Raw genomic sequence first — 25,511 nt, 5'->3', positions numbered from 1 at the left:
TACTCTGAAAATACCAGATACCCCTGGAATTGAGTTCAAAGAGCAATTTATTTATTTATTTATTTTTAAATTTAGATATTTAGAAGACCCTCAAACAAGCACATACGCACAAACACATACACACACACACACACACACACACACACACACACACACACACACACACACGACAGAGAGAATAGGAGACAGAGAATCTTCCAACAGTCTTCCAGGGGATCACAACTCAACACCTCTCTACACTTCACTTTCCCCTTGGATTTTTTTTTTTAATTTTACTTTATTTGTTTTTTTTTATACAGCAGGTTCTTATTAGTCATCAGTTTTATACACATTAGTGTATACATGTCAATCCCAATCGCCCAATTCATCACACCACCACCACCGCCCCCCCGACACTTTCCCCCGTTGGTGTCCATACATTTGTTTTCTACATCTGTGTCTCAATTTCTGCCCTGCAAACCAGTTCATCTGTACCATTCTTCTAGGTTCCACATATATGTGTTAAAATACGATATTTGTTTTTCTCTTTCTGACTTACTTCACTCTGTATGACAGTCTCTAGATCCATCCACGTCTCAACAAATGACACAATTTTGTTCCTTTTTATGGCTGAGTAATATTCCATTGTATATATGTACCACTTCTTCTTTATCTGTTCATCTGTCGATGAGGATTTAGGTTGCTTCCATGACCTGGCTATTGTAAATAGTGCTGCAATGAACATTGGGGTGCATGTCTTTTTGAATTATGGTTTGCTCTGGGTATATGCCCAGGAGTGGTATTGCTGGGTCACATGGTAATTCTATTTTTAGTTTTCTAAGGAACCTCCATACTGTTCTCCATAGTGGCTGTTATCAATTTGCATTCCCACCAACAGTGCAAGAGGGTTCCCTTTTCTCCACACCCTCTCCAGCATTTGTTGTTTGTAGATTTTCTGATGATGCCCATTCTAACTGGTGTGAGGTGATACCTCATTGTAGTTTCCATTTGCATTTCTCTAATAATAAGTGATGCTGAACAGCTTTTCATGTGCTTCTTGGCCACCTGTATGTCTTCTTTGGAGAAATGTCTATTTACGTCTTCTGCCCATTTTTGGATTGGGCTGTTTGTTTTTTTAATATTGAGCTCCATGAGCTGTTTATATATTTTGGAGATTAATCTTCTGTCCATTGATTCATTTGCAAATATTTTCCCCCATTCTGAGGGTTTTCTTTTCATCTTGTTTATGGTTTCCTTTACTGTGCAAAAGCTTTTTTTTTTTTTTTTTTTTTTTTTTTTTTTGTGGTACGCAGGCCTCTTACTGTTGTGGCCTCTCCCGTTGTGGAGCACAGGCTCCGGACGCACAGCCTCAGTGGCCATGGCTCACGAGCCTAGCTGCTCTGCGGCATGTGGGATCTTCCCAGACCGGGGCATGAACCCGTGTCCCCTGCATCAGCAGGCGGACTCTCAACCACTGCGCCACCAGGGAAGCCCAGCACAATGCATTTTAAAGCTGGTATGGATTTCAAGATGTCTGTGTGTGTACATATCAGCTATATTTCTCAACTATAATAAAGTTGAGAATATTAAGTTTTGTTCTGTCAGAGTGATCAAAAAATAACTTTTATTAACTAGTAATCCATAAATACTGTCTTCTGTTTCATCACTCTCCAGACATTTGTGTTATCGTCTCATCAAAAAGACCATAAAGAAGCATGAGGCTTTTCTTAAGGATATTTTTCCTCCTGCTTTCTCTCTTGCTTCTTTCACACATCTCCCTGTGGCCTAAGGATTTACATTTGCTGTTGTCTTCATTCCTAGCAATTACTCATTTGAAAATTAATGAAGACACCAGCATCAGAACATGTCCGATAGAAAGAACTAGTGTGTCTGTTTTACAGAGCACATAAAGATTGCTCATTCACTCACTCAGGAAACAGTAGTTGACCATCTACTAATGCCAAATAATGTGCTGGGCATAAGGATACAGTTGAGAGATAAAGTCCATGCCTTAAAGTCATCCACAGTAGTGGAGTGTGCTGAGAGCTATGGATGAGCACAGGCTAACTCAGCCTAGAGTTTAGGAAGGCTTTTGGAAGGAGAGGACACCTAAGCTGAGTTTCTAAGGATATATGTAGGAACTAGCCAAGTAGAAAAGAGGAAAGAATGCTCCAGGGAAAAGGACCATATCAAGGTTAGAGAACAGGGTGGCATGGGAGAAATGTAAGCAGCCCGTAATGCCTGGACCCCAAGGTACATGTAGGAGAGGAAGTAGTGAGAAAGACAGCTGGTGGGGTGGGCAGTAGCCAGATCATGAAGGCCCATAAGCAGCAACTAAGGAATTTATCCTAAAGATTGTGAGATCCTGTTTACACAGAAACTGACATAACCAGATTTTTATTTTAGAGAAATGACTCTCCCGGCTATGTAGAGAATGGATTGAAGGGGGTAAGACCAGAGGCTGGGAGACCAGACATCTGCATTTGTTTGAGAGCAAGTGACCAAGAACAATATTTTCTGCAGAATATTGAATTGAATTGGTTGGCTGCTTTGTATGTAGCTCTACCTTCAGCCTCTTTTTTGAATTCCTTCTTCCATACCATCTTCCACTGCAGGTATCCTTATTAATCCTATGATGTATATCGATTGGAGGGTTTCTCGTGTAGTTGATATTTTATTGCTACACAACTCGAATTTCAATTCCGTCATCTAGCTTTCCTTCTATTTGGGGCTTGGTAAACTGCCATGTACCTTTGGACCTCTCCATAAAAAATAATTTATGAACTTTTGAGAGAAGCTGGTGTTCCCAAAGCTAGACTCTTGAGACTGAGCAAGCCTTGGTCTAAGAAGATATAAGTAAGTAAAAGAAGTTATCCCAAATTGGAAGAAAAATATTGTCCTTGTATTTACTAGGCATTTCCATATTTAAATTCAGACTGACTCATATCTTCTAGATCTACTTGGCTCCTTTAATAGAGCTCCCTGGGGTATGTCTTCAGGCTGGAGACTTTCTCAGGTCTTAAGCAACTGTTTGATATGCCCATCTCACCCTCCTCCTCAACCAGGAAGATTTAAAGTGAAAATGTGTAGCATAAACAAGGTCTTAAATCTTGTTCCAATAATTTGATGAGGACAATACCAAAAGGCCATCTTGGGTCTTGATCTCCTGCATTAAACAAACAGACTCAAGATTTATTATAACATGATGAAAACTCTACAGGTCATAGGCATCTTGAGTCTTATTATATAAAGTAAAGAAGGAAAGATCAGCAGGGCTATGTAAAGGGACCAGAATTATCCTTCCTTTTATGGTTATTTTCTACTGGGAGGAATTTTTTTTAACAACCTGGAATTTGCATTTTCCATTTTCGACCAAAAATACAAAACCATGAAGGTACAGAGGCTGACTTTTAGGCCTCCTCCCATTGGCTTCTGCTGCAAGTCCACATGCAAAGCTGTGAGAAGGCAAAGGTACTTTCTGAGATCTGTTTGGCAATGGATATATCCCCTCCTCAATGATGAACTACTGAAAGTTATGGGGGGGAGTTCCATGAGTGCACACTAGTGGTCAAAAGGTACTCATGGCTCAGAAATGGTATGTGTGGAAAAAGACCCTACACATAATTTAGAGGCTCCTGCCAGCACTTTCGATAGCTCCTGCCCTTGTACCTACCAAATGTTTGGCCACTTTGGCGCCTGCAGGTCTGATGTTCTCTCACAAGCCCTGACACGCATCTAGGAAGGAATCAGGTGGTCCACTGTGTCTGATAAGGTGACTTTCTGGAGTTCAGTCTCTATTTTGATATCAGATGAGCATCCTATACCAAGGGAAATAAATATTCTTTAACAATGGGAATAAATATGACTATGTTTCATTTTTATTTAAAACAATAAACAACTTGGGAATTAAACATGGCCAACATAGGCTGAAATAGAAGTTTTAAGGCACCCATATTCCATGCTAGCATCAGATGCTCTTTCCTGCTTTTCAAGTTTTGAGTGTTTGCTGAAGGATCCCATGATTTGAAGAAGACAGAAGAGGTTTGGGATGAGACCCCATCTAGTAAGGGTCATCTCTGAAACTGCCTGATTATCTGGTGGGAATGCTATCTCCTTGCTAAAAGCCTGTGGCTAGATTAATGCTAGCGTTTGAAAATCTACTCAGGCCTGATGGTGGGCGGCCAGGGAAAGAATGTGTTTTCTGTTTATCTCTTTCGTGGCAGAAATGTTCATCACAGAAGGACTCTGAGCTCCCAGTTTCAGGCAGGCCTGGAAGCTGTGTTGTCTGTAGTCTGTGAATGTACACACCAGCTCCGGAATAATGGGAAAGAACTAGGCCTGTGTTCACAGCCAGTTGCCTGCGTTGGTTGATGGGTCAGTTTCTTCAACTTGATAAGGGGTAGATTCTGCCACATGGTTCAGGGAGAAAGTTTTACCACCCCCATTGCTTTATCTCCCAGGAATGCAGTTTGAGTTGTGTCTCCTCCTTGACAGCTCGGACCTCAGTAAATTACCAGGGTCTTGACCCAAGAAATGGAGAAGTCTTAAGCAATTTTTCAGTCTCCTATCTAAAAATGTGTTTACATTTCTTGAACTCTGGCTGACTGATTCATTCTCCTGGTGTTGCAAAAACTTTCCTTATGCATTAGAATTTATAAGTTTCATTTCTAAGAGACCCATGGTTCCTTCCAAGCCACAGTGAAGTGAACCTCATCGCAACACAATTCTGTTGGGCTAGATTTGTGCAGAGGATGGATCCGGGCCAAGCAGCTGTGATGTGGCAAGACCAAGTGAGGTTAACAGGAGGCAGTGTGAGGTGGAGGGGAGAGTAGGAGAGGCTAAGTCAGGAGGTCTGGGTTCAGGTTCTGGGCTTGCGCTCTTTCAAGGTATGGCCTTGAGTCAGTCACATGAAGTCACTCTCTGGGCCTCAGTTTCCCCAGCTGTCTTAAATAAGAAATGTTTTAAATCTGTGCAGAAGCCATTTTCAAACAAGATAGATGAGAACAGCTGAGAAACAACAGAAAAGGGAAGGTCAGCCCACAAGGAATGAGTAGAGGCTTTAGGTCAAAGAGGCAAAGACGCAGAATCACATATGGCCAGACTCTTAACAGAGCTGCTTAGGAGTAGCAAGTATGTAAAGAACTTTTTGTTGGACACTGGTCCCACACAAGAGACTAAAATCCTTGTCAGGGGAGCCATGCACTTAGCTAAATCTGTCCCTCAAATAAACATTCCTTTATAAACATTAAATTTACTTTCTTAGGGGAAAAAAGGGAAAACAAAATCAATCCTATCCCTTTGCAGTATGAGGTTTGAGTGAGGCAGTCTTGGACTCAAATCCTTCCTCAAAACCTCACTAGTTGTACATCCTTGGGTGGGTTACTTTATCTTTCGAGCCTCAGCTTCCAGCCCTGTAGAGAGTATGATAACACAATAACACAACCATGGAGGAGAGTCGTGCAGATTACACGCCAACCACATATCGGTGTCTGTGTAGTGCCTGCTTCAGGGTGAGCGCCATGATTTCCATTAGTCCCCTCCCATCAGCCCCCTTTTGGCCTCTGCCTTTGTTTGCTTCATGTTTCACTTCTGTTGCCCTTCCACAACATGAGGGAAAAGGGAAGTCTCTGATCTCTCTATCTGGAAGGTTGCAGAAGCATTTTCCTACCTCAGTGAAGTAGGATCATACAAAATCTATATTCAACAGGATCAGCAGATTTTTTCCATCAATATTTCCTTCTTAATTTCAGCTTTATCTGAATTTTAGTAGCACAAAGAATATACTTTTGTTCTTTTAAAGAGCAACGAAAACAAGAAAAGAGAAATTTGAATATAAAGTCTCAACACTATATTTAAGGTGGCATTTAGACTGTGCCTGTAGAGGTTACATGTGTTATTTGGTGAGTAAATATGAATGCCATAGGCATGTGTGTGTTTCCAATCTTACACATACGAGCTAGGTGTGTACGGGTATGGTATATATAAAAATTCATGAGACCTAGGTCTGACAACCTTGACCCTTTTCTCTCTGATTTTCATCATAGCAAACACTGAATCCAGAACTGATCTTCGCATGAATCTTAATGAAACCTCACCTTTGACCCAAAAGCCAGAGAAGCAGGTACAGTACTGACTCTGCATGAGCATGATACTGGACTTTGGGGTTGTTGTCCCTACTTGCTGTGTGACCTTGGGTGAGATTCTTCACCTCTCTGGGCCTCATTTGCCTCATCAATTAAATGAGACAAGTAGACTATAAAATCACAAATGTTCTTTAACTCATAGACTTGGAATGTCTTAACTCAACTTGGACTGTTTTGTCTGGCTCTTCGCGTGTGCAAATAAGCTGAATAGGCCTTTCCCTGACTTCTGCAAAGTCAAAAAGGGAACAAGGAAACACAGAAAGGCATCCTCCATCGAGGCAGTAGGCACTAAGACTTTGTGCCAATGGGCCCATTTTTCTACTCCAATTCTCATTCCTAATAGGGAGGAAAAAATAGCAATCAAGAAAAAAATGCAAGGATACTGTGAAGAAAGGGAAAAAATGCTTTATCTGAATAGATTAAGAATACCGGGCTTCCCTGATGGCGCAGTGGTTGAGAATCTGCCTGCTAATGCAGGGGTTCGAGCCCTGGTCTGGGAAGATCCCACGTGCCGCGGAGCAACGAGGCCCGTGAGCCACAACTACTGAGCCTGCGCGTCTGGAACCTGTGCTCCGCAACAAGAGAGGCCGCGACAGTGAGAGGCCCGTGCACCGCGATGAAGAGTGGCCCCCGCTCACCACAACTAGAGAAAGCCCTCGCACAGAAACAAAGACCCAACATAGCCATAAATGAATAAATTAATTTAAAAAAAAAGAATATGTAACAAAGTTGATTTAACATTTGCCCATGTCAGATACGTAAAAGGAGGCCAATTTAAATATATATATATATCTATTAGTGGTTCAAGGACGTATGTTCGCAAATATTTATAAATTTGTTCCTTCAGTTGAAGCTTTGAGGCTGGCACTGTCTTCAGATTCACTCTAGAGAGACAACTCAGGGGAATTCCTAGAGCTTCCCGGGTCTCAGAGAAGCTGGGGCAGAAGCCCCACAGCCCAGGGCTCTCTCAGGTCTCCCCCTGCTGGGCGACAGCAGGATGGCAGGACTGGGGGTGGCACCGGCATGGTCTCTGTTTCTCCCTTATCTCCAACTTCCTGCCTTTCTCCTCTTCCCTCACACTCATTAAAAAAACAGTAATAATAAAGGTAGCTTTGTTTTCCTGTGTGTGCCTAACCGCTTCTGAGGAAGAACCTGAGCTCTCCCTGTTAGGACCCTGGGCCCGGGTCAGGCCTCCCCTGCGCTGAAACACAGCCCAGTCGACCCTTACTGCTACTGAGGAACCACAGAACCAACATTTGCGTGTTTTTGTTTTTGTTTTACGTGCCTGCTTTGAAGACACCCTTTATAAGGGATCTAGAAGGTTTTCTTTTTCAAGAGAGTCTGTGACTGAGGAAAATGTGCTGTCATTCGATAATTCCACAACTGCAAAGGCCTTGCAAATACCTCATATAACCCTAAACTCTCCAAATTCACACAGCCCCGTGGTTGTATTCCAGGAGACCTCATATCACCTGCAATAAAAGAGTGGCTCAGGGCTTCCCTGGTGGCCCAGTGGTTGAGAGTCCGCCTGCCGATGCAGGGGACGCGGGTTCGTGCCCCAGTCTGGGAAGATCCCACATGCCGCGGAGCGGCTGGGCCCGTGAACCATGGCCGCTGAGCCTGCGCGTCCGGAGCCTGTGCTCCGCAGCGGGAGAGGCCACAACAGTGAGAGGCCCGCGTACCGCAAAAAAAAAAAAAAAAAAGAGTGGCTCAGTCATGTCAAATTAAGTCCTAGACTGAATTATGAACCTTGCAGTCAGAAAGAGGAACAGCAGACTGAGGGTCTTCAGCTCTAATCCTGGCTTTCCCCTGGGCAGCCGTGGCAAACCAGCTCCCTCGGGGCATTGCCTGTGCCTCCCTCGTGAAAGGAGGGGGGCTGTTCCCACCAGTTGGTTTATTCAAGTCGCAGTAGTCTTATTTCCTTTAGTAGTAGCCCCCAAAGCAAAACCATCTGAGGAAAAGTATAGGAAGTCCCACCAGCCCCCAAACACAGAGAAAGGGGGGTGGGGTCCGGGAGGGGGCGGTGTCCTCCCTGCCTCCCCTCCCCCTTACTTCTTGAGGCTAACGACTCTTCATTAATCACTGACTTCAGTTTTCCCTACTTTCTCAACCTATTCCATGGAAATGACTAATTTCATGTTTACTGTAAATCATCTGGAAGGATTTAGAAACAAATTTCTGCCCAGCAGATTTCGGTTACGTACCCTGACGGGCCACTGGCATACTCAGTGGATTCCTTCCACTGTCGCCCTCCCACTCTGAAGCGGGCTAGGACATCACACAAGATTGATCTTTATCAGCATCAGCAGTTTCTGCTCTTCTTTCCTTTCCATTAATGCCGCCCCCCGCCACGCCCGACTCACCCCCTCCCTCCCTTCACTGGGGTCTGACCATATTAGGAGTTCGGTCACACAAAATACCTTTACTTTTTTATCAGTGTGCTAGCTGCGAGGGAAAAAACAAAAAACCCAAAGGTGGGATATGTTGTTATCACCATGCTTTATCGAGAAGTCACATACCTCGATTTGGAAACCCATTTCTGACGGGCGGGTGAGAAAGCCAGACAGCGCTTTGCAGACGTGACTGGCTTCCGGGATTTACCGGGTTCTGGAGGCCGCCTCTGGTGCCCCCTACTGGTTGGATTTTAAAACCTCCGCTGTGCGTTTCCGAAGCGGAGGTCTGCGCTGCGGGCGTGAGCAAGAAGGAGGAGGGTTCCCGCCCCCCACCCACACCCCCCGACACAGGATGGCAGACCGTGGGACTCGCGCCTCACTGAGGCACCTCTTCCGCACCTGGCCGAGAATCAGGGCCTCGGCGGTAAATCCATAAATAGAAATGCGTAGTCACTGACATCAACAACTTCCTAGGAGTTGGAGGAGGGGGAAGAAACCTACAAGGGGAAATGTGGAGATGAAAAGAGAAATAAAAAAAGAAAAAGGAGACAAGCAGACATGTCTCAACTCCAAGCTCCCATTTCCTCTTTCAAATGAACTGCCTCCCCACTGTGAACAGAATCAAGTATTTATGAAGGCATTTTTTGCATATTAATAGCAGCATGTGGAGCATTGCCAGTTCTGAACTCCTAAAGGTATGGTGCCCTTTTTTTTAATGCAGGTCCTACAAACCCCTCACAGAATTTGGTATTCTCCTTCACATATATTTTCTTTTCTGCCTTGTGGCTCCTCTTAAGGAGTTTCATTTGATTAAGGGAAATTAGTTCCGGGGGTACAGTCAGAGACCGAGCCCTGCTCTTAACCTCGGTGGCTGACATCAATCGCTAGAGAAGCTTTTCCTTTTCCCCAGGGCCTCTCTATGTAGATAGAGGTGAAAGGTTGGGTGAAGTGACCAGCACCTTAAAAGAGTATTAAAATTGTAAACGAAAATTCTAGCAGGAAGTGTTAACATATCTATCCTGATCGGGGGAGGGGGGAGGTAAAACTTTTTTTAAAAAAAAGTAAGAAAAATAATTATAATTGAATTAACTACAGCAGCATTACTATCTATACTTGGTAAAGATCCCATTCAATTTTGAAAGAAAAACATTGAAACCCGTTAGAAAAATAAGCAAAAGACATAAACAATTCATATCAAAAAGAATAGCAATAGAAAACAAATGTGGAAACAATATTCATCCTGAGTAGCAATTTAAATTCAAACTGAGGCAAACTGGAGGTACCATTTTATATTTGAGATGTGTGCCTCCTCTCACCTGTTTTTCATGGTAACACCCACAACTGATGAGTTTTTGGTAAAACTGGTACACTTATACACTTCTGGTGGGTTGTAATTTGGTTCAATCCACTTGTAAAGCAAAATGGCAATGTGACTTGCAAAACATGAAAAAATATTCATACCCATTGATTCAGTATTTCTGACTTCTGGGAATTTATCCTAAGGAAATAATTCAGCAGAAAAAAAGTGAGTGAAGATGTCCATTGCAGCAGCATCTATAATAGAGAAAAATTGGAAACAGCCAGAGAAATGACTAAATTGTGAGGGGTTTAATTCAGGCATTAAAGTGATGCTTGTTCATCATAGATACTGTGATTTAATACAAAAGGTTTAACACATGGTTTCTCACCTTCAGCACCATTGCAGTCTTGAGCCAGATCGTCTTTGTTGTGGGGAGCTTTCCTGTGCATTGTATCAATAGGATGTTGAGCAGCATCCCTAGCCTCTACCCACTAGATGCCAGTAGCACAACCCCCTGATTGGTGACAGTCAGAAAACGTCTCCAGGGCTTCCCTGGTGGCGCCGTGGTTGAGAGTCCTACTGCCGATGCAGGGGACGCGGGTTCGTGCCCCGGTCCGGGAAGATCCCACATGCCGTGGAGCGGCTGGGCCCGTGAGCCATGGCCGCTGAGCCTGCGCGTCCGGAGCCTGTGCTCCGCAACGGGAGAGGCCACAACAGTGAGAGGCCCGCGTACAGCAAAAAAAAAAAAAGTCTCCAGTCCTTGCCAAACGTCCCCTGGAAGGCAAAAATCACACACACCCCAGCCCAACCCCACATTGCAAACTACCGATTTCATTTTAAAAGTAGAAATCAAAGTGATGTCAATTATGACTGCAACTATGTACAAAAAATACTGTATCTATAAAGACTTGCAAATAATGCTTGCAAAAAAGTGCAGTCATGCTCGTTTGAAATTGTCATGCTCGTTTGAAATTATGACTATGTTGGGTTGAGTCTTTTGTTTTTATTTTGTCTTCCTGGTTTGTCATTGTTTTTCTTTTTTTTTTTTTTCAAATTCTCCCTGTAAGGAGGAAAAATGAATCATGAGGAGAGCTGGTTTTATTCAAGTCTAGCTTAAAATGATGAGGAGTCACAGTAAACAGCAAGCGAAACAAGGGTCAACACCATAGTGCCATTATTTTTTAACTACTGTTAGTTGAAATTATTTAACATTAATTAGGTTTTTATTAGATTATTGGGTAAGACCATCAGAATGCTCCTTCTGAGGATCTCAGCCCCTTTTCAGCATTTTATCCCTCTGATCCTAGACTTTGGTGGGGGTGGGAGGCAACAAATTCACCTGTTTTTCTGAAAAGTCTGGATCTCAAAGTATGAAACTCTCTAATCCATTCAGATCCATCTATGTAAGCTTGGGACAAGACTGGCCCTGAGCCCGCTGGTTTATGGAGTTGTCAGGGCAGAGAGGTTGTCAGTAAAGAGTATCAAAGTAGAAGCTCACACTTCAATTAGATTCCCCAAGAATCATTGCATCTCTTTGTTTAAAATAAGAAACCGTCTCACGAGTTTTGACATTGTCGGTTTTCTCCCTTTGTTAGAGAAAGCAAACATCCTTTCTCACTTGCTTTATCTTGGGTTTTGTTTTTTTGCTTTGTGGGGATTAGAACTTTGGTAGCATCCTAAAAATCCTGTTAAACAAAAATTATGTCCCCTTTTCCCATTTCACAAAGCCACTTCTCTTTCGACCTATACTGTCTCTTGAGTTCAGGTTTCATGAGTTTACAACAGTATAAACTCATATTTGATCTTATGTGTCCTAAATTTACCTCTTTTGGATTTCAAAGAGTAGCCTGTAATTCTAGCGCACTAAGGATTTAGGTTGAATGAACCTGTGTTTACCCCATCTGTTTCTTTGGTGGTTTCACAGATGGTGTTCATCTCCCCTTTCAGCCTTCTTCTTTCAGGAGAAAAATAGAACACCTGTAGACACACTAAGTTTTTGTGCAAGGTACAAAGGTAGCCTTTTGTTTCAGTGTCCTTCTGAACCATACCCTGCCTTTTGTTGAACTTTTTTGCTGTTTTCTAAGAGAGCAAGCTACTACTCTTTAAAGACAGACTTTTTTTTCTTATTCTGCTTTATTCACCCTAGCATCTCACATGTTTAGGACAGTTCTTGGCACACGGTAGCTCCTCAAAAAAAGAAAAATTGACAAATAAATCTCTTATTGACATTAAGGTCCATGTCCTGGTTGGAAAAAAGCCTCTAAGTAGGATTTGGAGATTACACTTCTTTTCTTTCCAGTGAAATGATACAGAAGTTCAGCTGCCATTTCTCTAACACCTCACACCATCTCAGAATACTTCCTACTGTTGGTTGCCATGATTTGGTGTTTCAGTCTCTGAGAAGCTTTGGGTCTTGTGCAGATTGGATGTGTCACTAGGCATCCTGCTTGGAGATCTTTTTGGAGGCTGATAAGTGAGACTGGGCCTAGCAGGGATGCCTGGGAGAATTAACCATCTGCATCTCCTCACCTGGAGAAGTTCTCTTTCCTCCCCACCTTCTATCCTCCTGTTTCTCATTTCTAAAGGCATGGCACAGCATTTCCCCAGCTCCATGCTCTTCCCCCCTCAGCCTGCCCCCTCCATCGCCCCGCCCCGCCGCTCTCCTTGGTTTTGTAAATAGCTTTGGTTGGGGAACTTGATTCAAAGGTTTTTTTGAAGATCTAAGCAAACTTCATCTTCTGGCTCAATCTTACCCACAGGATTACTTTGTCAAACCCAAAACTCCATTGACAATTTAAGGATAATTTACTGAGAGGGACTTGTTTTTAATTACAAAGTCGAGACTTTTATTTGTTGAATTTTCACTGCAACTATTATTTATTCCAGTAAGTCTGTATTTATTGATCTGTTGGCTACTGGATCCAACCAGACACATGATATGTGCCTGATTTTCTTTTTTCTTTTTATTATGGAAAATTTCAAATACATGCAAAAGTAGAGAGAATAGTATAATGAACCTCCATGTACCTATCATAAGCTTCAATAATTATCCCTCCATTATCAAGAGGGTCTTTTTAAATGGTCATAACAGCCAATGTATTTGAGGTTTCCTATGTGCAGGATTTAGAATTATCTCCCTTAATCCTTAAAACAGCCGTATGAGGTAGGTACAGTTATTGTCATTTACAGATGAGGAAACAGATGTCATGACAGACGGGGCCCCATTTAACATGCTACCTGCACTTGCCAAAAGGCCTACTGGTTTGGGAATCCCACAAAGTTGCTTTTAGATCCCAGCTTCTTCCACACTGACTGTGTGGTTTCAGGCAGGTTATTTAACCTCTCTGAGGCTCAATTTCCTCACCTACAAAGGACAATGATATTTTCCTCATGGGGTCGTGACAATGATTAGATGAAACAACATATGGAAAAGGATTAGCACAATGTTGTCACTAGGCAATCCTGATAAATTACAATAGGAATTATTATTCTATTCCCTCGCCCTCTGCTTGAAAGCTATTATAAAACAGAACTCGGAGCTTGTGTACAATCTAAGGGTGCAGATGTAGAAGAGGAGAAGCTTGAATGGCAGGAATAACTTAAAGGGCTATAAGTCAATCTACCTACCGTTTCGCCCCTCCTCCACTCCACCCACCCTCAACACCCAAAAGCCCAGACACCTCAAATATCCTCCATGCTGTCTGGAATTTTGTTTCACTGCTTTATGTAATTCTACCTATTGCAGATTCCTTTGGGTTTCTCATATCTCATTGTGGATTGTTTTTTAATTGTTCTCCCTACCCCTTACGGGAGCACAGCTGAAGGCCGAGGGGAGGGGGAGGGGCGGGGGATGAAGCAGAGAATTTTGTAGTGAGGACCCCGTATCTAGCAGCGCCCCAACTCCCCCAGCACATGGCTGCCCAGGAACAGTGAGAGGTCAGAGGACAGGCGGGCAATGGAAGGGAAGGGGGCAGAAAAGAAAAGGATATCTTTCTTTCTCTTCTTCCAGCCCTCTGCTATTCCAGCATTACCAGGACTAGTTCAGCTCCTTAGCCAAGCTAAATTATGGGTTAGATAAGTTTTTATGGGCCCATGTGGGAATCAAAGCACCACAGGTAACATTTCTTTTTCTAGTGAAAATTTCATTTTTTTTACAATGAAATCAGTTTGCAAGTTGAGATTCCCTGTCTCTCAGTTGTCACATTGGAAAAGTCACACTGGAGCCAACATAACAAGGAAGTCACACAGTTTGGGGTTAAAGTTTGGGGTTAGAAGGAGCTGGGGACTTGTTCAGATTTCCCACCCTGCACCCCACCACCTCCCATCTCCCCATCTAAGTCTAAAACAGGATGTATCATCTCTCAAATACAGGCAGAGTTCCGGCCTGAATGTAGCCAGACACCCCCTCACAGAAAAAGCTCTATCTTCTATCTCCCCTGGGGCAGAAGAGGTCACTATTTTGGCTTACATTTTTTCTCCTCCAGCTTCTGCTACGCCAGATAAACAATGATTCTGTTGTGTCAACAAAACACTTAATTAAACTGAGGACAATGTCAGTTAGAACAATGTCAATTAGATAAGATTTACTTCCAGATAGTAAGCCTTGGAAGCCTTGAAGCCTTGGAATTAAAGTCTCCTGGGTTTCATTATTCAAAAGTTCCTTGAGGAAAACACTGAGGTAGAGAAACTCAGGCACAGAAAGCTTAACGAGTTGACAAAAGTCGCCACATGAGTCTCTCATAGAAGTTAAGACTAGAGATTGCTGTGTTTCTCTTCCTGGTCCACTGTTTGCTAGCTCTTGGGCTAATTTGTAAATGCTTAGGAGGATGTAAAAATCTCCTTCCATAGAGTTGAGGATGAAAGTGGATGAAGACTAAAATTCGCGACAGGAGGGGAACAAGAAAGCTCTTCTCTGGTTTCCAACAAAACTGTACCTCCACCCACGCCTCCTTGTGGAACCCTCCTAAAACTGTCCACTCGGCCCATTTCACCAGCGTCAAATTGCCTTGAGAACATAAAAAGTGGGCCAGGATGTCAGGTGGCCAAGATGAACGCAGGAGACAGGCACATGGACCACTGGGCAGACTTGCGGTGGATGGAACCACGCTGCGGTTTGGGGTCCCGTCTGCTCCTCAGAAGGAGGCCATGCAGCAGCCCAGGTTGTTGAATTGAGATCCTGATGTTCCGTCTGGCCTTCTGAAGACTAAAGTTCTCCTGCTCCTCCAGGCCAGGGAAACCTAAACAGAGAGAAGGTCTCAGAGTAGGACTCAGGGTGGCCAGGTGGCTGGCCTTGCACGGGCTGGGTCCCCTCCACGTCAACCTGAGCTGAGAGTGTATACAGAGCCCCTGGCCCACTCAGATCCCTCCCCAGGAAGCCCAGCCGTAGGGAGTCCAGCAGAGTTCCATGCCCCACTCAGCCCCACCTATGTCCCCATTCCTACTGCCCACTTTTAGTTCCACAGAATGCCAAGGGCAAGAAATAACAGGGCCTGGGAAGGCCAAGCACAGGGGAACTTGCCAGACCCCTGAGCTCCTAGCGCCAGGCAGGAGTGACCTTCTCCAGGATTTGGTCCCCACCCTCAGTGACTTCTCCATCCCCACCGGGATTCAGAGCCACCTGGACCCTCACCTTCCGGGAAAGTGGAAGGACAGACTGTCAGCCAAAGAGGGGGGCCCGGTGGTCCAAAGAAGCGTCTGACTCTTTTCCTTTTGTTTGCTCACAGGAGGGGACAAACGCCCTGTGTGCACAGAGGTTTGATGTGACAACTTGATGGACCACATGAGGGTTTCAGCAAAGGCCTCCCGACCCCACTCTCCATGCATTAAGATAATGGCGGGGTGTGTAGCGTATTTCAGGTCTTGGCTACAGAGGCCCTCCTTCCTTCTGTTTTCCTCCTCCAGCTCAAGCTTGCCCACAGGTTCCCAGAGACTCCTGGCAGCTTGCTCTCAGGCAGAAGGAAGCTGTGAGCTGTGTGGGAGACAGACAACGAGAGTGTTGCAGCCTCCTTAATGAGGGACCATAGCTCTTCTTGGAACCACGAAGCCGCAGCTACCGGGATGGGGAACCCCAATTAGAAAGGAGTGGGAGAAGTAAAGAGCTGCCTGCGACAGATCTGTGTCTGTGGTGGCTCTGTGGGACCCGTAGGTGGAGATCTAGCTGGTTGGGTTTAGAATCTCCTTTTTCTTCTTAAGGTAAGACGTTCCAGTGACTTCAGAGCCAACCCATGCTGGTGACCCTTCAAAATACACAACTTGAAAGGCGGAGGAAAAATTATTGGAGAGAGGGTTTCTCCTTGAGTTTGTAGCTCAGATAGTGTAACCCAAGAATAAGAAAAGAAATGATATGTATTTTGTTTAATGAACGTCCTCTGTTAGTTTTACTACGTTATATATGTGTGCAAATGGATATTAGTAAACAGCCAATAGCTCTCTCTTGTTCTGGCTTTCAAGTGAATCACATTATGTTTACAGCAAGATAGTAAACGTGGATTTCCCATGGCTCAGTCTGTCGGAGCATAAGATTAGCTCTTGAATTCATTAACAGTCATCTCCTTTTAAATGTCAGATAACTTTTTAAATGCCAAGCACTTACACAACGGCTTCTGTGCAATTCAAATCAGATTTACCAAATTAACTCATTAATCTTTATTGTCTCATTTCCTGAAGAGAAAGGCTTCCAGGTGTTTTTAGCAGAACATAATAATATTAAAGTATTTACAATACAATATAGGTGAAGGAATGGGTTTTGATTTTCTGCTAAGCATCTCACCCTGCCATCAGTTTTGTAATCATTCCCACTGAAGCGTACACAGAAAAAAACGAAAAAGCTTCAGGCATCTCCACTTTCTTCTACTTGCCCTGTTTTCCTTCCCTTTCTTTCTGTTTTCTTCTCCCCTCTACTCCCTGAGGCCTTAACTCCCTTTTACTATTTATTCTGCCATCTTTAAGAGCTACAAGCGTCGATTATGATGGCTCTACCACCTAGAAAACAGAGGGGTACCTCACAGGGTCCGGGATGGAGTCAGAAGGCTGGGGCAGAACAGGTCTAGATATCAGGAATTCTACTTTCCTTTTCAAAGAACCCCTCTGAATAATCAGATACAGGCTACACTGACTGCTAAAGATAGATCCTTCCAGGACTGGCCCCTTCTTGTCACCCAGCTCTCTGCTCAAATGTCACTTCCCTAGCGAGGTCTTCCCTGATCACCCAAGGGCAAACCCCATCCCCTCCCCCACCAAACTCCATCCTGTCACCATTTCATTGTCTTCATAGATTTATCACCATCTAAAATCATTCTGCTTCTTCATGTGTTTGTTTGTATGACACACACAGTAGCACTCAATAAATATCAGTTAAATGAATAAAGTGAAATGAAAAACCACCCCAATGCATAGCTTTCTTTCCTGCTTTCAACTGTCTTTCTCTCCTCTTACCACTACCTCCCAGAAACCTCTTTAAGGATTTAATTTTCTTTCCTCCCATCTCCCAAACCCCCTTTCACTATCATTTGTTTGTTAGAATACTTGATCATAATAAGCAAAAACAGTACTGCACATTCCAGTGACTATAGAGCCTTCACTGGAAACATTCCATCAAGCCAGGATTGATGGCCCCTAAACGTTAGGGAGATGAGCCACATAGTCAAGAGAATTGTTTTATCAAACGATTTACAGGTCAAGCGATTTGGAGAGACTTTTCTCAAAGCCTCTCAACTCCCCACTCTTTAATCTGAGCCCCACATAAGGAGTTAAAGTAACTCCAGCCATTGGAACTAGTCTCGGCTGTGCCTTTTGTCCTCCGACCTAACACAAAATCTTCTCTTAGAGATAATAGAGAAATTTCCCTCAAATCAGTATTGTCTGATTTCTATTACCCCACCCAGTGATTCATGCATGGTTTCGGAAGCTAGAAAGCTTGAAATACTTCGTCTGATTCTTGATTGGACCAAACGCTTTCATTTGATCTGGAAACAGGGAGGGGAGGTCTCACTCTGAGAAGTGAATCAGATATATAGCTGAGATGACAAAAAATTGGATATGTATTTGTCCAGAAGAATCTTTCTCTCTAGCCACATTTCAAAACAAAGGAAAAGGGTGTGGGTGTTCGTCAGAATGATGGCTGCTTGTGGAGACCCACGAACTGTTAATTCATCATTAACACTTAAAAGTAATATAAATGTGATGGGAAGGAGAGTTACGCCCAGAGAGACAGCCATCCGTGAGATAGTCTCTTAGAAAATATGGAAATTATCAAATCCACACCCAGGGTGATCTCATGGCACACTAATGTATGTGACCCCAGGAAATCAGCCCTGAAAAATAACAAGTAACTTTCCTCTTTGGGAATGAGGAGCCAGTGCTACACAGAGGACAGGCCTCTGGAGGTCAGCACATGCTTCCTGGAAAGCTGTCTTTCTTGCCCTCCTTATTCTTTTTTAAATTTTTTCTTCTATTTCTTTCTTTCTTTTTCTTTCTTTCTTTCTTTCTCTCTCTCTCTCTCTCTCTCTCTCTCCCCCCTCCCCTCCCCCTCCCCTCCCCTCCCCCCTCCCCCTCCCCCTCCCCCTCTCCCTCTCCCTCTCCCTCCCTCCCTCCCTCTCTCTCTCTCTCTTTCTTTCTTTCGCTGTGCCAGGTCTTAGTTGCAGCACATGGGATCTTCCTTGCTGCCTTCGGAATCTTGCCCTCCCTATTTTAACTAAGTTGGGCCATAACATGTAGCTTGCCAGTAATGTTATCATTCCTCTTGTTCTGAAAGTATGTATCAAGTATATGTATCAAGTGTGTATTCTGAAAGTATGTATCAAGTGTGTATTCATTTCCAGACTCTGTGCCTGGCACTGCAGCTACTTGGAAACAGGATAGCTGTGGTTCCTGCCCTCATGGAGCTTACAGTCTAGTGCGGAGGAGAGGTGGCTGTACAAGCATGAGTGTCACTCTGGGCAACGGTGGGAAGGGCTCAGTTCTCTGGGTTGTCATGGGAAGCACAGATGAGCCAGACCTGAAGGATGCAGAGGAGTTAGAAGGGAGGGGTGTGTTTCCCGGGGAGGGAAGGGCATGCGGGCAGCCTTGCTCCAGGAACTGAAGCAAGGGTCAGTGCTGATGGCAGCCCTCTGAACTTGCTATTCCCACAGCGAGGTCAAAACTTCCTGCAGAGAGCCCCACAGAAACTTCCCTCGCCTTCTTGCGGGCTTTGCGCTAACACTGCTCTCTTGCCAGGGCAGGTGGGAAGAGGGGCCCTTGACTGCTTAAAATTGCCGCCTCCACCCACCCTCACCAGCTACTCCTCACTCCCCTCTCTGCTTTATTTTTCTCTACATCACGAATCACCTTCAGACATTACTTATGTTCCACCCGTTCGCTTATTATCTCTTCCCCCTCAGTAGGATGTATGTGCAGTTTTCCTGAGAGTGAAGACTTCTGTCTGCTTCTTACACTGCCATATCCTCTCTCCTGGGCATAGAACAAGCATTCAATAAATATTTGTTGAATGACGGAATGAGATAGGAGAGACAGTCCAGGGCCAGGCAGGAAGGGTCTTATAAGCCTTTTAAGAAAGTTGGCCTTCATCTTGAGGGTAAGGGCCTTTGAAGAATGATGTGGTCCAGTCTGCATCCAGAAAGATCACCTAGGTTGCAGTATGGGGCATGGGCTGGAAAGCAAGTTCAGATTATACTTTGTCGTGCTCTGAGGCATGACACCATTTGCATGTTGTGGCGACAGGAGATGGGAGAGCCCCCAGGGCCTCCCAGACTCCTCCCACGGCCCATTCTTCCTTCCCTCTCTGCTAGATTTGTTCAAATCACTCTTTCTAACACATCAACTATATTTTAAATTTGGGAATAAACTGGAATCTTGATATAACTTTATTTGCTGCAAGGCAGGTTTGATACCTGTTCATAGAAGCTGTAGATGTATCAAAAAAGACCTCATTAAAAAAGGAGTTTTAGGCAGTCCATGATTTCGGCTCTACCGTTTAACAGCTGTGTGGCTTTGGGCAAGTGACTTAACCTCCCAGAGCCTCCAGTTCCTCATCTGCAAAATGGGGATAACAATACGTGGCTCGCAGGGTTGTTGAGAGGATTAAATAAAATGAGTACTACCCTCGAACATAAGGTCCCTTTTCCCACTCTCCCATTACGCCAACCCCAGGTATGAATTATTAACCAAACTCGGGTTATTCTCTATACATATGGATCCCCTGTGTCTTCCATGGTAAAAATAGGTGTTACAATTAGTGTTCCAACGATGAAGAATTGCTTTCTATAAATATTTGGGGATTCGGACTAGCTCTTGTCACACTGTGTATCATTCCTATGAAAGTGGGACTTTCTGCTTCTCTTCACAGGGAGCCCAGCAGTCCTTGGAGGCAGCAGCTCAGAAGACAGGAGAGCCTCAAAGTTGTATAAATAAAGGGCTGATATGTTCAAACAGAAAAGAATTTTACACGCGTAAGCTGCACATCGACATGACGCCGTTCCTGAAGGTGCTCTCACACTGAGAAGACTAGGGGTTTTATAGACACACACACAGGAATTCCAGTTAATGCACTTCTGCATGGTACAAAAACAGCTTCAGAAGTCCCTCAGAGATCTTGCTTTATCAGAAGGGACAGAAAATAGGCAGTTTGTAGCACATGAAGAGAGAACAAATTAGGACAGTAATCGCAGGCAGCCATCGGGGACAAATCAGTTGGGTGTCTGGTTCGGTTGAGGGAGGACAGGGAACAGAAAGGAGAAAGGATAACCTTGAACCACTCATAAAACAGGCAAATATAATTCATTTTATCTTGACAGTAGCTAAAATAATAGTTACTGTTTTACCACCGTCACTTGGTAGAGCTGATATTCCTACTGCAGGGAAGACTAATTCTTGAGTTAACCGTTTAGAAGGCAGCTGCCCATCCTCTTCTGGATATCTGACCCTGTTTTCTGCTCTCTAGGAGTTCATTACTCTCCCAAGCTCAGCTTTGTATCCAGCTTAGGGTACTGAGAGTTCCTGTGGTGGGGATGGCATTTGTCCATCTTTGCAATATGCCTTCCTGCCCCAGCATCTAACAGCGCCTGGCACATGGAAGACGCTTCCTAAATGATCCATGAATTGACCCCCTTTTCATCCCACAGCCCTCTGGCTTAAAACCTTCTTCCTCCCCATTCTTTGCCCCCTCGGAGGTGAATGAACAGGAAATATATGGCCTTGGAATATATGAAATTGATCAGCAACAAAGCAAGTCTTGGCATGGAAGGATCTCAGATCCTTCATCCTACCCTCGAGGACAACATCCCAGGCCCTTGATGAGAAGTGACTAAGAAAGACAAAAACAGAGGAGAAGAAACCAAATACTCATGGGGTTCTTGATGGTGGTACTATCCCGTGCTATAGACTGGCAGGGACGTCCAAGGTCGTGAGGGTCACCCTCCTAAACTCACTGATCCAAAGTTCTTAGGTTACATCTTCTTTGGACGACCCCAATCCCAGCTCTGCAAGGTGGGGCTTTGTTTAAGAGTCATGTATTTGCCCCACATCTGTCTCTCTCCATGGCTGGGCTCTGCTTTCCTGTTTCCTCTTAGATAGGCTCTTTCCCCATGGTTGCAAGATAGCCATGAGCTTCTGTTTTCTAAATCGTTGGCCCAACTTGGGTCACATGCCTGTATGCAAATGAATCGCCATGGCCAGGGGGATGGAATACTCTGATTTTCCCAGCCTGGAGCCACAGGAACTCATAGGAGGGAGGGGAGGAGTGTCTCAAAAAGGAAAAAAAGAAAACCTAAAAGTTGAATAAGAGAATGATTCTGGGGAGCAAAACAAAAGATTTTTGCTACAAGTATTCAAGATAATTACCTTGATTCATCACTCATTGTATTAGCTTGCTAGGGTCACCACAACAATGTACCACAGACTGGATGGCTTAAACAACAGAAATTTATTTTCTCACAATTCTGGAGGCTAGAAGTCCAGGCTGAAGATGTCAGCAGAGTTGAATTCTTCCGAGGCCTTTCTCATTGCTTGTGTCGATAGATAGCCATCTTCTCTATGTGTCTTCACATGGTCCTCCCTCTACATGCAGTCTGTGTCCTAATCTCCTCTCCTTATAAGGACACCAGTCATATTGGATTACAGCCCACCCTAACGACCTCATTTTACCTCTTTAAAGATCCTGTCTCCAAACACTGTCACATTCTGGGGTACTGAGGGTAGACTTCAACATATGAATTTTGGGGGAACACGGTTCATCCCAAAACACTTATATTAATGAAACTACCCTTTTCGTTTCCTCAGCAACAGTTTAGTTCTTCCCTCAGGGCTTGAAGAATTATGGTTGGTACTTCCTGGGATGAGATACCATCGTTACCACTATTCATTCATTCAACCCATAATGAGCATCTGCTACCTAATATGTGTCGGGCACTTTCTGGGCATTTGAGATACAACAGCAAACGAAACAGATAAATCCTTGTCCTGCTCCAGGCAACATATATAGTAAATTGATAATTGCTATGGAAATAAGAAGATATTTATGGAGCCTCTAGAAGCTGCAAGTGAGGAATTTTACAATAATTTTTTGTGTATTTAGTGTCCACAATGCTTTTGTATTACACTTTTTTGTCCAGCAATTTTGGCGTCCTTTTCCTTATAGAAGGAAAGGCACTGTTATCCCTAAGGCCCGCTTTCCAGTCCACCCTTTTCAAGACTCACAGAAATTGTAACTTAGCCTGCTTCTACATGAGACTCACGGGGACACGCTAGAATTTCTGACTCCCAGACCAGTCCTTGCCCCAAAGATTATATCTTTTCTTGCAAATGTTCAGTGTTAACAGCTCCCCCTAGATAGACCTTCTCCTTGTTGACACGGTAGCTCCCAGATTCTTAGGGAGTGCCTTGTAGAAAGACACAAATCTCAGGATTATATAGCAAAGGATGGAGAGTTCAAATCAAGAAAGGCATACAGGCTGTCCAATTCAGTCTACACATTTCATTTGTGTATTTCCTGCCTAGTCACAGGACATTTCATTCATTTTTTCCTGGTGCATGTTGGAAGCAGTACACGTTTCAGGGGATGAGGGTAAGAAATAAAAATATTGAGGCAGAAAAGGAAAATGGAAAGAGATGTAAATAATCACAATTGCTAACATAAATGAACACTTACTCCATGCCAGGCTTTGTTCTAAGTTTTACATGCAAGAACTCATTTAACTCAAAAAACGAATCTAAGAAGTAGGTAGCGTTATCCCATTTTACAGATGACAAAATTAAGGTCTTGAGAGCTGAAGTACCTTCTCACATGACATACAGTTGGAATATGACAGAAACAAGATTCAAAGTCAGGCAGCCCTGCTCCGGGTCCCATGTTTTCAACCCTGCAGACCCCAACTGAGTCCTATCCAATCAAAAGCACTGCCTACCACACATTAGCTAAGCATCCAGCACAGCTCCTTCTAGAAGATTCCATCCCTGTGCACTCATCCAGTCTGCTGCAGGAATATTTTCTGACTCTCCAGTACTCTGCCCTTCCCCTCACTCCCACCTGCATTCTGTGGACCCAACATAAAGCTTTCTCTCCCAATGATCATCCACTTTCCTTCAGACAACATATATTGAGCATCCGTTGTATATCAGACACTGTGCTAGGCACTGAGAACACAGAGATGAATCATCTCCATCCCTGGCCTTCCAAGGAGCCTATAATCTAAGAGGAAGATAAACAAAGAAGCAGATAATATCAGCACGGTGTTGTGGCAGAGGCAGGCGCAGGTTGCTATAGGAGAGACTCATTCATTTCTCGGTTATTACACGTGGAACCCTCCTCAAATTTAAAAACCTATTGATAACACTGAAGGCAATGCTATTAGCCCATTTTATAGGATAATCCGTATCACGCTTAGACGTGGGGAAACACGATCGATCCAGAGTACATCTGGGTTCACGTAAAAATTGAACCATGTTTTTTAAAATTTTTTTTTTTTTTTTTTTGCGGTACGCGGGCCTCTCACTGTTGTGGCCTCTCCCGCTGCGGAGCACAGGCTCTGGAAGCACAGGCTCAGCGGCCATGGCTCACGGGCCCAGCCGCTCCGCGGCATGTGGGATCCTCCCGGACCGGGGCACGAACCCGTGTCCCCTGCATCAGCAGGCGGACTCTCAACCACTGCACCACCAGGGAAGCCTTAAAAATCTGTTTTTGAAAAAGAAATGGTAATTGATGAATAAATTAAGGTAGAGATTTTTTTTCCCCAGGAATTTTAATAAATTATCAGGGTTAGTTCGTGGTAGTGGGGAAGAAAATAGCAATAATGCCAATTAATGCTAGATACAGAATTGAATATGCTTATACTCAACATTGACATCAAAGAGTATGTATGTTATGCCCAGAAGATGTGAAGAATGAGAAATAAGTTCCACCTCACAGCATTCACACAGGCAGTTATCACTTGGTACCTTCAAATCAAGGCAGAGGACCCTGCCTGAAATCTGGTACTTTGAACAGTCCCCTGCCCCTGGTTTGGGGCCAGCCCTGCGTTTTACTTATACAGGCAGGTGTGGGCACATGCCACCAAGCAGAGGATGGCTGTCACCGCCACTGAATCATGTGGTCATGTGGGGAAAAGACAGCATGGATTTCAGTGAGAAGAAGTAACAGCAAAACAATGTTGGGCTCAAGATGTTGTCCTAAGATGGAGCAGGCCCCTCAGGAGGCAAGTTCTAGTGCCTAGAGTCCTTGAAACCAGCTTCGTTGACCACCAGCAGGAGAGCTGCAAAGGGATCACAAGCTGGTTTTGAGATGCAATGATTCAAGGACACTTGAATAATAATTTCACCAGGAAAACTTTTCAGGGCATTGAGTCTGTTACAGCTCCCAAAGAAAGAAGCCCAGGATTACGTAGACTATTATCAGTATTAAAGTATCTGACCAGCAGTTGGGAAGCCCTGGGTTTTCTCTGACTCTGAGTAACCTTGTAATGCATCTGGGATTCCGCTGCCTCTTTAGTAAAATGGAGATAATAATGCTGGGACCTCCATACCTGCCTCTCAGCAGTGAGGTGAGAATTACATGAAATAATAATTTTCAAAATATGTTCTTATCTATAAAGGGTTCAGTTCACAGAGAGAAAGAAAGAAACATTCACTGGTCCCTGCCGAGAGCCAGGCCCCTCACATATTAAACATTATTTAATTTCCCCAACCCCCTTCCTGTTAAGTGTGCAGTTCGCCACCGTGCAAATGAGGAAACTGAGGATTGGTGAGATGAGAGGACCAAGGGTGACGTGGCTGGCAGCAGACGGAACTAGGATTCAAAGCCACCAAACCCACAATTCCTGATATTGATGAGGCCTATCCTGTTCCTGAGAAGAATTTAATTGTACTTCTTTGTTCTGGCTTCAGAACCTGGGAGAGGAGAAGAGACAATATTTTAATAACACAAGATACCTTATGACTTTCATAAATCCGTTTTCTTTATTAAAGAATAGGTGTGAGGGCTTCCCTGATGGCGCAGTGGTTGAGAGTCCACCTGCCGATGCAGGGGACACGGGTTCGTGCCCCGGTCCGGGAAGATCCCACATGCCGCGGAGCGGCTGGGCCCGTGAACCATGGCCGCTGAGCCTGCGCGTCCGGAGCCTGTGCTCCGCAACGGGAGAGGCCACAACAGTGAGAGGCCCGCGTACCGAAAAAAAAAAAAAAGAATAGGTGTGGGATCTTTTTAATACA

At 44.2% G+C, this 25,511-nt stretch overlaps 1 protein-coding gene and 1 long non-coding RNA gene across 2 annotated transcripts in view; one reads left to right on the top strand and one right to left on the bottom strand.

The window, feature by feature from the left end:
- Positions 1-8,746, bottom strand: part of LOC132428059 (uncharacterized) — a 229,320-nt gene extending 220,574 nt beyond the window's left edge. Inside the window, exon 1 of the long non-coding RNA XR_009520063.1 lies at positions 8,642-8,746. This is a non-coding gene — a long non-coding RNA (uncharacterized lncRNA). The remainder of the gene's footprint in view (positions 1-8,641) is intronic.
- KIAA2012 (KIAA2012 ortholog) overlaps positions 1-25,511 on the top strand; it is a 111,623-nt gene that overhangs the window by 48,757 nt on the left and 37,355 nt on the right. Inside the window, 2 exon segments of the mRNA XM_060015593.1 lie at positions 6,024-6,100; positions 20,158-20,295. Coding sequence (XP_059871576.1) covers positions 6,024-6,100; positions 20,158-20,295 — 215 coding nt within the window.

This window comes from Delphinus delphis, chromosome 7 (genome assembly GCF_949987515.2).
Source record: "Delphinus delphis chromosome 7, mDelDel1.2, whole genome shotgun sequence".
Lineage (NCBI taxonomy): Eukaryota > Metazoa > Chordata > Mammalia > Artiodactyla > Delphinidae > Delphinus > Delphinus delphis.
This window is presented reverse-complemented; position numbering and strand designations above follow the sequence as displayed.